This window comes from Phaenicophaeus curvirostris, chromosome 1, assembly GCF_032191515.1.
Source record: "Phaenicophaeus curvirostris isolate KB17595 chromosome 1, BPBGC_Pcur_1.0, whole genome shotgun sequence".
Classification (NCBI taxonomy): domain Eukaryota; kingdom Metazoa; phylum Chordata; class Aves; order Cuculiformes; family Cuculidae; genus Phaenicophaeus; species Phaenicophaeus curvirostris.
In genome coordinates, this window is record NC_091392.1 from 63,621,984 (window position 1) to 63,634,593 (window position 12,610).

Sequence of the window (12,610 nt, forward strand, 5' to 3'; positions counted from 1 at the left end):
GATCCGGTGGGTCTCTTCCAACCTGGTTATTCTATGATTCTATTATTCTATGATTCTAAAAGACTAAATTACTCAAAAGATAAAGACGCTTCCACTAGCAAGGGTAACAAAAGACAAAAAGAAAAGGTTTTATATAAAATCACAGGAAGGATATCAGTGGAGGTTACATTACACAATAGGAAAGGAGAGCAAACAAAAATACAGGAACCAACAAGCAACAAGATGAAACCAAAACCAGCCCACCTGCCATTGGCAAGGACATGACCCAGCTATATCAGGTTAGAAGATCAGGTTAGACAAGTATCTGATAAGGGTGTTATAATTAGACTTAATCCTGTTTCACTGCTAGAAAATGGATTAGATTATTTCAGCCCATTTCTATGATTCCATTGCTTCACATTCAAAGCTGTTTGTTATTATTAAAACCCATATCAGATCAACTGTTTATAAATTCAGTAAAATTTAAGAAGTAGGTCTTAAAGGTTTTAGAAGTGCAGCCATCACTATTACTCTTATCTGCTATCTTGATCACTGTATAGTATTTAATCTATGGTTTTATAAACCATTCTCAGATAACCTAGAGTAGGAAAAGCCTTATACACAAGCAAAACAGTGTGTGGAGTTGAACAGAAAATATTTAATATCTTCATATGCACAAATAAAATTAAGCTAGTATGTATTTTAACTATGGAATTGAGGACATTAATAAATGGTAAAATGGGTGTTTCAGTTATTTCTTTCAGAAAAGCACAATGGCACTTAGAGCACCTGGAACCAATTTGAGTACTGTTAAGGCACTGACAGCAAGTTTCAAGCCTGAGTTGCTAAGTCTTGTCCTCTGACACAAAATACTACGGAGATCTGCTTAACAAGCTATTGGTTCTCAGTCATGCGTAGCGCAAAGAAAGGTTTCTATTGCCTCCCACTTACTCAATGTCATCCCTAAACTGTTCCTTAAGTAAATGAGTTCATGGTCTACAGCTCTGCTGAGATTATCTTAGGAAGACTTACAACACCGAAAAAGTCTGGAACACATAAGGGAAAGTTCCGTGCTGGGCTTGCTGCCACTTGCAATATGCTGTATTCTCATACTACAAATGGACAAAGAACGTCTTCAGAGACATTCACATAAAGAATTGTACTCACTGAGTTAATAACAGCTCCAAGGAGGAAACACATTACCGCTATCCATGCTGTCTAGTACCATTCTAGCTATTTGCAAGGCTGTCAATTTGAATGTATGAATTTTTTTTTACCTGTGTGTTTCACCTGATTTGTGCCATTCCCAAGAGCAATGACTATTCTGGCTAAATGACTGAAACCATGTGAATTAGGATCATCAGGAACAGAAACCAAATCTGGTTTGGCATCCACAGGAAGGACATAGATATGACAACTATGGTCTCACAGAATACTTACTATTTTAAATCACAGGTAAACACAAAATAATCTTCATAATATCCCTACATGTAGACAACTGAACATCATTTTATCCTCATTTTTAAAGCAGGGAAAGTGAACACAAGACAGTGCCACTTTTCCAGGGCAATCTCCTCCCATTCCCTAATGAGGTTCATAAACAATTAAGGCATGATAGTACGCCTCAGTGATATGACTAGCAATGGGAAATGAAAAAAAAAATGGAAAAAAACCTAGGAATCTTTATGTAGCTTTATCAGATGACAGTGAAAATTTAACAGCATTGATTATTACCAGTAACTTTTAAAACGCAAGACTAGAATGGATGATCTAACTCAGCATATTCCCTCCCCCACAAAAGCAAGCAATTGTATAACAGAGGTTTAGAAATGTTTTGTTTGATGGTTGTCATTAGGTTTTTTAAATAATAATTCTCAGTAAAATAAGCAGCAAAAATATTTCCTAGTAATGATAGCCTATTACATACCTCATCAGAAGGGGCATCACACTCTGGAAAATCCTCCATAAGACGAGCTAGAAACATATACAAATCTCTCTTCTCTAAGCGCACGCATGGATGACTTTCTGAATAGGTCCAAATAAAGAGGTCATAATTAGTACAAAAATTCAAATAGGTTCATGCTACAGAAAAAACCCACTTTTGATTGCTGCAATTTTGGTAATTTGGGGAATGAAAGAAGAGTATTTCAGTAAAGGAAAACATAGATTTTTTTTAAAAAAAATAAATATACTGCACACACAGATTAGCCGTCAGAAAATACAGGTGAGACAAAAGTTTGTGCTGGTGTCACCTAAGGAGCACACCATTTACGGCTAAGCATCACTGAGCTAGTTGACAACCATAAAGCAATACTATCATGCAAATAACAAATCTAGTAAGCTGCAAAGAAACTAATTCTTAAAAAAAAAAAAAAAAAGCTCTGGGCTGCAGTTAAACTCTTGCTGTACTTTCTATCTACAGAGAAGTAGCCAAGCTTGAGTTGTGAGGTCTTGTTTTTGTATCATTTCCTGAAGTTGAAGATACGCGTGTTTCAGTTGACTATATTGAGATGATTAACCAGAGCAAAGAGATACAAACCACCCTCCATGTCCTTAGCTCCAGGGAGCCTCCTTTCCTGAGAGGGAAAAAGAAAAAAAAAAAAAGTCTTTTTTTAACTTGTTTTTGAAGCAAAGCAATATAGTAAAGAGAATACACGTGTATGTGCGTGCATGTATGTACATAAGCGTATCTAGGAGCATGTAACTTGCTTGTATTTATTCATGTTTTAAAAATAATAAACACTGCATAAAAATGCAAATAAAACATAAAGCAAAATCTGGTATCTTGTATTGCTGATCCCCTTTCTTTTGCCAGCACAATAAATCTTCAGAGAAAAAAACAAACCAATTTGTATCCCCCAATTAAGTGTACTACTACCAGTCCAACAACAAAGTACTTCACAGCACCTTTTCTTATAAAACACCATTAGAACAAACATTAAGTATTTTCCACTGACAGATACCGCATCACTTCAGGAATAGCTCATTGACAATCAATAGACTTTTTCTTCATCTTTCATCATTTTCCACCAAAACCTGACTTTCTTCCATCATGTTTATCCCCAATAACTGAATCATTCTGTACTTCACTTACCTGCAGATTGGTAAGCAAGATGTCTTCAATGATAACAGCTTTCAAATGGCAAAGCTAATGCTTTTATATCTTCCTTCTCTCTTGTGAGTCAGTCACCTACACCCTGTTTTGCTTTTGACATGACCTTAGACCCACTCTGTCAATATTTGTTTGCCATATGGAGACTAGTTTGATGAATTAGAAAACTTGACCAGGACAACTAGACATTGACCTATGACCGCTACACATATATAAATGTTCTTCCCTCAACGTAAAGTGATGAATTAAAAGATAGATTTGTATCTATCATTATTTAGCGTTGCTCAAATCTCTAGTAAAACATCTTCTCTGGGCTGTGGGAACTCAAGAGTAATTGGACAATCTAAATACCTCCTATTTTATAATGCATATTCCCTTAAGAACATTGTTATAAAAATGATGTAATTTCTCTGAACAACTTCATATTATCTTCCATACTCAAATATGCTCATTACCACCTCCTACAATACTTTAGCAAAGCATCAAAGTGTACCAAGCATATGGGATTTCCAAAGTTTCTCCAGTACCTTTTACTTCTGTTAAATTGAAGTAGGCACTTTGCTTTGTTAAACTGAAGCAGCAAGTCAAGTCAAAAGGAGTGAACAGTTCTGGAAAATGCTAGAAAAATAATACTACAAACAATGTTTTTTTCGGACTGGCAGTTCCTCAAAGCAGCAGGTGACTGGTGCAAGTCCTTCTCTCCATGCTGCTATGGCAGCAGAAGGGATTACTAACAATAACAATAACAACTAACAATACATCTGGGAAGAACGAGGAAGTTCATGGGTAAAACACAGCTAAAGACACTGACATCAATCTTTTGTTAAATGACAATAAGGCAGTGTTTTAAACAGGCTCCAACTGTCAAAGTTGATAAACTCTGGAGTCTGGAAGTTCTAAAGCTGCAATGTTACATAATGTTACATATCTGGTATCCACTCTGCCAGGCACACTAACCAAAGCTGAAGGCCTGTTCTCCAACGTTACTATTTGAGCCTGAAAGCAGTTTGGAATCCTGGTATTTTGTGCTGATGGGTTGGAAAAAAAAAACTGAGGAAGGAGGCAGCACATGGAGTTTCTGTCTGCATCGTCTTTAATACCCCAAAGGACAACCATTGTCAGCTAACAGTCTGGTGGCACTGTCACAGTTGAACATTAGAGCCTTCACTTCTATGACAAGGTGTCACACTTTGCAGATGAGGGAAAGCCTGTGGATGTTGTCTACCTAGACGTTAGTAAAGCCTTCGATATGTTTTCCACAGCATTCTCCTGGAAAAAAATGGCTGCTCGTGGTTTGGATGGGCACACTCTTAACTGGGTAAAAAACTGCCTGGATGGCCAGGCCTAAAGAGTTGTGGTGAATGGAGTTAAACCCAATTGTTGGCTGGTCACAAGTGGTGTTTCCCAGGCCTCAGTGCTAGGGCCAGTACTGTTCAATATCTTTATCAATGATCTTGATGAAGGGATCAAGTGCATCCTCGGTAACTTGTCAGATGACACCAAGCTGTGTAGAAGCGTTGATTTCCTTTAGGGAAGGAATGCTCTACAGAGGGTTCTGGACAGTCTGGGTCAAGGGGCCGAGGCCAACTGTATGGAGTTCCAACAAGTGTCACATCCTGCACTTGGGATACAACCAATCCATTAAATGGTGCAAGCTTGCAGACCAATGGCTGGAAAAGTGCCTGGCAGAGAAGTATCTGGGTGTGTTGGCCAATAACCAGCAGTGTGCCCAGGTGGCCAAGAAGGCCAACAGCATCCTGGTTTGGTTTAGAAATGGTGTGGCCAGCAGAGATAGGGAAGTGTCCCCCCTGTACTCAGCACTGGTGAGGCTGCGCGTTGAACATTGTGTTCAGTTTTGGGTCCCTCCCTACAAGAAACACACTGAAGGGCTGGAGTGTGTCCAGAGAAGAGCAACGAAGCTGGGGAAGAGGCTGGAGCACAAGTCTTACAAGAAGCTAGGGTTGTTTAGTCTGGAGAAAAGGAGGCTGAGGGGAGACCTTCTTGCTCTCTGCAACTACCTGAAGGGAGGTTCTAGAGAGGTGGGTGGTGGTCTCTTCTCTCAAGTAACAAGTGATAGGAGAACAGGAAACCACCTCAGGGAGGTTTGGGCTGGATATTAGGAAAAATTCCTTCACAGAAAGGGCTGCCAAACCCCAGCACAGGCTGCCCAGGGAAATGGTAGAGTCACCATCCCTGGCGGTATTTAAAAAAGGTATATCATAGAATCACCAGGTTGAAAAAGACCTCTGAAATCACTGAGTCCAACCATTTCTATCTGCCACTAAATCATAAGACTTAAGCACCTCATCCACCCATCTTTTAAAGACCCCTAGGGATGGTGATTCAATCACCTTCCTGGGAAGCCTGTGCCAGTGCCCGATGACCTATTTGGTGAAAAATGTTTTCCTAATGTTCAATCTGAACCTCCCATGGTGCAGGTTGAGGCCATTCCCCCTTGTCCTATCACCTGACACTTGGGAGAAGAGACCAACACCCACCTCGCTACAACCTCCTTTCAGGCAGTTGTAGGCAATGATTAAAGTTTCCCCTCAGCCTCCTCTTCTCCAGGCTAAACAACCCCAGCTCTCTCAGCTGTTCCTCATAAGGCCTGTTCTCCAGCCCCTTCACCAGCTTTGTTGCTCTTCTCTGGACTCACTCCAGAGCCTCAACATCCTTCTTGTGGTGAGGGGCCCAGAACTGAACACAGTACTCGAGGAGCGGTCTCACCAGTGCCGAGTACAGAGGGAGGATAACCTCCCTGGACCTGCTGGTCACGCTGTTTCTGATACAAGCCAAGATGCCACTGGCCTTCTTGGCCACCTGGGCACACTGCTGGCTCATGTTCAGCCGGCTGTCAACCAACACCCCCAGGTCCCTCTCCTCCGGGCAGCTCTCTAGCGGTGCGTAGGCAGCGGTGGCTTGGCAGGGCCAGGTTTACAGTTGAACTCCATCGCACTAACTCCCTTTTCCAGCCTAAACGCCCCTCGCTCCATCGCTGGGACGCGGGTAGGCCCCGCCCCCGCCAGCGGCGCGCGCCCGCCCCCGCCCCTTCCCGCCATCCCCCGGGCAAGATGGCGGCGCCCGCGCTGTCCCGGCGCTGCGGGCGGGCGGCGGCGCTGCGGGTCCCGCTCCGGCGAGCCCACGAGCAGGCGCGGCGGGCCCGGGGCGCGGGGAAGGGTCTGCTGGCGGAGCAGTGCGAGCGCGGGCTCTTCCAGGAGGTGTTCCCGGCTCGGAGCGCGGAGGAGCAGCTGCCGGCTCTGCTGGAGCCGGGCCGCCCGCCGGTCACCGCTTACTGCGGCTTCGACCCCACGGCCGACTCGCTGCACGTGGGGCACCTGCTGCCGGTCATGGCCCTGCTCCACTTCCAGCGCGCCGGCCACGACGTGATCGCCGTGGTCGGGGGCGCCACGGCGCGGCTGGGGGACCCCAGCGGGCGGGAGCGCGCGCGGGAGCCGGTGCCGGCGGAGCGGGTGCGCGCGCGGGCGCGGGGCCTGCGCGCCGGGCTCGGGCGCCTCTTCGAGAACCACCGGGAGCTGCTGTGGGCGCAGGCCGGGCGGCGGCTGGGCCGGGCGGAGCTGCTCGACAACGCCGCGTGGCTCGGGGAGCAGCCGCTGCTCGAGTTCCTCGGCGGCGCCGGCGGGCGGCTCCGCATGGGGACGCTGCTGAGCCGGCAGAGCTGCCAGGCGCGGCTGCGGAGCCCCGAGGGCATGAGCCTGGCCGAGTTCCTCTACCCGGCCCTGCAGGCCTACGATTTCCTCCACCTCCACCGGCACCGCGGCTGCCGCATCCAGCTGGGCGGCGCCGACCAGATGGGGAACATCATGTCCGGCTACGAGCTCGTCACCAAGTACGACGGAGGGAGATGGAGGTGGCGGGGGCCCCTCCTGCGGGCGAGGCGCGCTCTGAACCCCCGGGGTTGGCCCTTGAGGCGGACGGAGGTGGCGATGCCACTGGATGTTAGAGAAATTAGAGTAGGTTGGATTAAATTAGATCGCATGTTAGAAGAAAATCTCTTTCCTGAAAGAGTGGTGAAGCGCTGGATCAGGCCGCCCAGGGAAGTGGCAGAATCCCCATCCCTGGAAGTGTTGAAAAAGTGGCACTTCATGCCATGGTATAGTAGGCACGGTGGTGTTTGGCTTATGGTTGGATTGGATGATCTTAGAGGGCTTTTCCAACCTTAATGATTCTATGATGTGCAGGGTCAAGGCAGCAGGTGCCTGAACTCTGTGCGACTTCATGTTGGTGGTCCCTAAACTGCTGGGAGCAGTAGTCACCCCCTTAGAGTTGGCACTGGGGAAAACTGGGGGATTCGAGAACAATCATAGAATCATAGAATCACCAGGTTGGAAGAGACCCACCGGATCATCGAGTCCAACCGTTCCTATCAAACACTAAACCATGCCCCTTAGCACCTTGTCCACCCGTGCCTTAAACACCTCCAGGGAAGGTGACTTAAACACCTCCAGGGAGGTGCCAGATGAGCACCAGGTGCTCACATGAGCCTGGCACATATCTACCTTTGGGCCATGGCTTTAAGTCTTTTCCATGAAACATTCATGAATTTTTAACAGAAAGGGTGTGTTCTTGTTATAGTCAACTTGTTTGTCCAAGAATCATATTCAGATTTCCTGAAACATGGGGCAAAATTGAGACAAATCTTCAGCAGGCAAACACATTCTTGTGTAATCACACAAAATTAGAGGCAGTTGTGATGTACTGGGAATGGTGGTTGCTTTCCTGCTCTCAGAAATAACATTAAACCGGATGATGATGAGCTTTTGCTTTCCCACCAAATTTGGTGATTACACTAGAACTTATTCAAGCAAATCAGTGACTATGTGGCAAGGTCCTACTTGAGTACATGCTTGGCTATTACAAGACAGTAGAGAATTGGCACAGATGAAAAGCCTTGCAAGTGTCCCAGCTACACAAGCAGCTTCTACTAGTGCTCAGGGCAGAAGACAAAACATATAGGACACTTGAATTTGCTGGTGCTGATGCTCATAAAACTAGTTATTTTAAGTTATGTAAACTTCTCTGTGGCACACAAAAGAACTTCAAGTTCAAGGGGTTGTTTTTTGTGAAGGTCTCCTCATAAAACAGTGTTCTGGCATCTTTTACTCCTCACTCTGCTGTCTTACTATGCTTTATATCAAGGACAGAATCTTAGAGAATGCTTATATCTTAGTCAACTTTACCAATATGTGATTTTTAATTTTTTTTTCTTTTTTTAACATGCAATGACTTTTTTTTCTCAGGATGACGGGAACAGATGTGTTTGGAATTACTGTACCTCTTATTACCAGCACTACGGGAGATAAACTGGGGAAAACTGCTGGCAATGCAGTTTGGCTAAACAGAGATAAGACTTCTCCATTTGAGCTATATCAGTTTTTTGTCAGACAACAAGACAACGTAGTTGAAAAGTAAGTAGTTTTTCTTCATCTTGCTTTTTTTGTCATTGTTTGTAAAAACAGATCCTGACTGTTCCCTGTAACTGTTCCCTGTAACTGTTCCGTGTGGATATGTGCAACAGAAGCTCCTTGTAGAAGTGAGTGTCGATTGTAACTGTATGATCATTAAATAAACAGGCGTGACTGGTTCTGAAGTGTACAAGATAGTGGAGTCTGTCTCCACATGCTAGCACATGCATCATAAAATTAGAATGTGGATGGACAAACAAAGCATATTGCCTTTTGTTCTGCCAGTGGGGTGACCTTATCTTACAAGATATGTTAGTTTCGGGACTGTAACATCACAGTATCAAATTAAGTCTCTTGCTGATTAATAAGCAACTGCAGTTTAATAGATAGTGATGCGTACAAGTTTTTTGGCTAGTGTTAGGTATCCAGAAACACCATATTGTGATCACAAGAAGCTAGTTAACTGGCTGTAAATGTAAAATTCAGCTTCCAGAACTGCATCACATTAGAAACTGCCTGTCTCAAAACAAACTGAAGTAATGCCTCGTTAAGAAAAATTCAACAAGCTCACGATTGTATTAACTTTCTAAATCAGTGGTCTGCAAATGTTTTTGATCACACACCCCATCAGTAAAAAAATTTCAAGCATTCACTCCCAATACATGTATATTTATTTATTGATTGATTATATGAATTTACTACTGAAGTTCTAAAATTTTCTTCCTGCACCTCAGTGGATCATCTTGTTTACTTCCTGGGGTGCTGTCACCCCACTTTGGAGACCACTGATCTAGACAAAAATATGCCTAGGAGACAGTTGCACTGTCCAGAAACTACTTAAGAAAGACAAAATTCTGAATAATCATTACTAAGAGTAGAGCGGTTCCAATGAGCAAAACATCTTGGACTCATTGTGCTGTCTCTGAATCCATGTCAACCACACGTTACCTCCACGGTGGTGTACGAGTGACATGGCTGAAAATAAATAGCTGAGAGCTTTATTCAGGGCATTACCTTAATTTTAGTAAGCTGTCCTATGTTCTCTTTTAAATCTGTTTTTCTTTAAACTCCAATATCACTGTGAAATCTGAGTCTTTGTAAACGTCAGACAGGGGCTTCCTTTTCATATTGTGACCTGTCTTATAACTCAATTACCTCTCAAAGGTTTATGCCCTCATATTTCAAATGTGGGTTCTACATCCACACTTATCAGACTGATAAGGGTATATGGGTACTTAATATTAAAATGTTTCACACATTCAGGCTTTGTAACAGTAAAGGTACCTTTTTTAATACACTGCATTTCATACTACTGCAAGCCCATTAAAATGGATTATGCTTAGATACGCACCTGTGAATTCTTGATTATCATAAATAATGTTCTTTAGATACTCATTCATCAATATAGAGCATACTTCTGTCCTGTGATCCCCACAGACTGGCAGTACTATTTTGCATTAGCAAATTATGCAACTACTAAGAATACGATAGAAAACCTTGTTAGTTGACACGCAACTGCAATAAATCCTGTGAATGTTTCAAGAGAAAACCAAGTTGTTGATTGCAATACAAGCTTGATAAAAGCATTTGACAGTATCTTATGTCTGAAGATGTTATCCTAAGTAGAATATTAAATAAGAAAGGAGTTACCCCAGTAAGCAGAAGCATGTGCGCAAAACCAAGGAGTTGATTGAATGGACAGAATATCTGTAATATGGATTTTTTTTAATTCACCAGAAATCATTTTAGTGTAGTTAGTTAACGAAGTTTGAATGACAAAGGCAGGAAACCTGTCATGATGCCTGTGTAGACAAAATCATTTTTTTGCTTGCTCGTAGATACTTGAAGCTCTTCACCTTCCTTCCTCTTGAGGAGATTGACCACATCATGGAAATGCATGCTAAAGAACCTGAAAAATGGGGTCCTCAGAAACGACTTGCTGCAGAAGTAACCAAGCTCGTTCATGGTAGAGAGGGGCTAGAATCTGCTAAGAGGTGAAATTTGAATTGTCAAGCAGCTTTCTTTCAGATTTATTCAATCGTAGTTACCCATAGCTTTTCAGGGGCTGTTTTCATGTAGTTAGGTGTTGCTCATCTGTTATAAGAGAAAAATGTAGCTCTATAGATTTAAAAGTACATTAACAAAAAAATTTGCAGTATAGTTGATTACAATAAAAAAAACAACTTCAGGGCTACTTCAACTACTTTTATTACTGTGTGAAACCTCATAAAAAGTTGGGGAGGAGAATCTGATCAGTTGAGTAGCACTTTGTGTGAAGATGAGACTCGCACAGTATCTTGAATGATCTTTGTTCTCACAGGTGCACTAAGGCCCTTTATTATAGCAGCGTGGAGGCATTGGAAGAAATGTCTGACCAAGAGTTACAGGAATTGTTTCGACAAGCTCCTTCAGCTGAGTTGATGCTTGAACCCGGAATGAGCGTTCTTGACTTGTGTCGCAAAGCAAATGCCATTCCAGATGGACCTAGTGGGTATGTTACCACCTGTGCTTTTTGGCTGTACCTCACTTATTTAGACAGGTTGCATTGTTATGCTTTCAGAAGTTAAACAAAAGATCAGGACAGGAAAAGCAAGTATCAACAGGCTACCAATCTACATAGCAGCATTACAGAAGAGGGGAGCAGGTGGCTTCATTACATTTTGAAGTGAAAATGTAGGATAATGCAGTCTCATGTACCTTAGCTGTAAAATCTGTATCTGATGAAGGGACAGCCTACAGCAACAGCATAAGTTTCCTCATACCTCTTTTAAAGAATGGGAGTGGTAGAGGCTAAGGTTAATTTCAGTCACTCTTGACCTGGACTAGAAAGTGCAAGAGGATTAAAATTTATTCAGTCATGTATTTAAAGGAATCCTTAAGCGAACTTTCAGTACTTAACAGCAATAGCTTCCACTTTCAATTACCAGTTGTTTGTTTTGTTTGTTTGTTTTTAAGGTACCAGAAGATTACAGATGGTGGAGTTTCAATAAATGGTATTCGAGTAACTAATCCTGAGACTATTCTTATTCTTGGACAGCATATTCTTAAGAATGGAGTATCACTGCTTAGGGTTGGAAAGAAAAATTACTACATTATAAAATGGCTGCAGTTGTGACAACAGAACATCTCCTTAAAACAATGGATCATTCGACTGTTGCACAAAGATGTACTTGAAGATGTTTCTATACTGTGCGTTACTTTGCAGCTCACAGACTGCCTAATGCTATAGTTTCATTCTCAAAGTACACCAACAGAGTCCAAAGGCAGCTAAGTTATACCACTGAAGAGAGTTTTAGATGCTCTGCCTTACTCAAAGCACCATTCATAAGAGGATATGCCCAAGACTAATTTCAAAGACCAAAGATGGAGATGCTCTTCCCTTCCTTTAACAACCTTCCGTGTTGTAAGAGGAGAAAGGTGGCCAAGTACTCTACAGCATAATCCACAACAAGATGAGCAAAAAGCATATGTGGAATCGGTGCTGCTTAGAGAGGATGAATGCTGCTGTCCAGTTTGACTTCATCCTAAGAGAGAAACGTGTTAAAAGGGTATGAACAAACCAACATATGAGCAACATTTTTTTTTTCTGAACAGGTTTGCTTTGAAGGAAGCTTCAGATGATTCAAAATAAATGAGTAGAATGATTAAGCTCTAACATGTAAGCTTCTTATTGTTTATGTTTTGGGGGCATGTTGCATAAAAGCTTTCCAGACTTAACGTGTTAATACAGAGCAAATTCACTTTTCGAAATATAAGAAAGTACCAAGCTTTCAAAGCTTACATCAGCCTGATCAATCCTTTTTATGCCTTCTGTGTACTTAATGTGACTTATGATGTGGGTGACAGTCTGCTTCTTCAGTCCTGTGAATTACCTGGATAGCATGTATGTATCTAGAATCTTTGTTTAGGGTATATCCTGGCATTAGTTCTGTGGGCTCTACAGTCACTTGCAAGTTAGTGTCTTATACCAGAAGACCTGAATCATGTATATGACAACCTCTTTAATTTGAGCTGCCTAGGAGTTGTGGGTGAAAAGCAGCACAAGGGTATCTATCCGGACCAGGAAACAGGAGGGAAGCTATTGTGCTTTTGCAGT

General features: G+C 42.8%; 1 protein-coding gene across 1 annotated transcript; it reads left to right on the forward strand.

Annotated features, from left to right (window-relative positions):
• Positions 1 to 6,138: 6,138 nt before the first annotated feature.
• On the forward strand, positions 6,139 to 12,169 carry YARS2 (tyrosyl-tRNA synthetase 2). The gene is made up of 5 exons (XM_069860307.1): positions 6,139 to 6,938; positions 8,350 to 8,517; positions 10,353 to 10,508; positions 10,835 to 11,005; positions 11,470 to 12,169. Exons 1-5 carry the CDS (start codon positions 6,163 to 6,165, stop codon positions 11,627 to 11,629), a joined length of 1,431 nt encoding a protein of 476 aa, XP_069716408.1. The 5' UTR covers positions 6,139 to 6,162; the 3' UTR covers positions 11,630 to 12,169.
• Positions 12,170 to 12,610: the final 441 nt, after the last annotated feature.

Bases quoted from the DNA above. Each gene is read 5' to 3' on its own strand.
- YARS2 (XM_069860307.1), top strand. From the start codon at position 6,163: ATGGCGGCGCCCGCGCTGTCCCGGCGCTGCGGGCGGGCGGCGGCGCTG. The intron at 6,939-8,349 runs GTACGACGGAGG...TTTTTTTCTCAG, and splicing joins GGCTACGAGCTCGTCACCAA to GATGACGGGAACAGATGTGT. The intron at 8,518-10,352 runs GTAAGTAGTTTT...GCTTGCTCGTAG, and splicing joins CAAGACAACGTAGTTGAAAA to ATACTTGAAGCTCTTCACCT.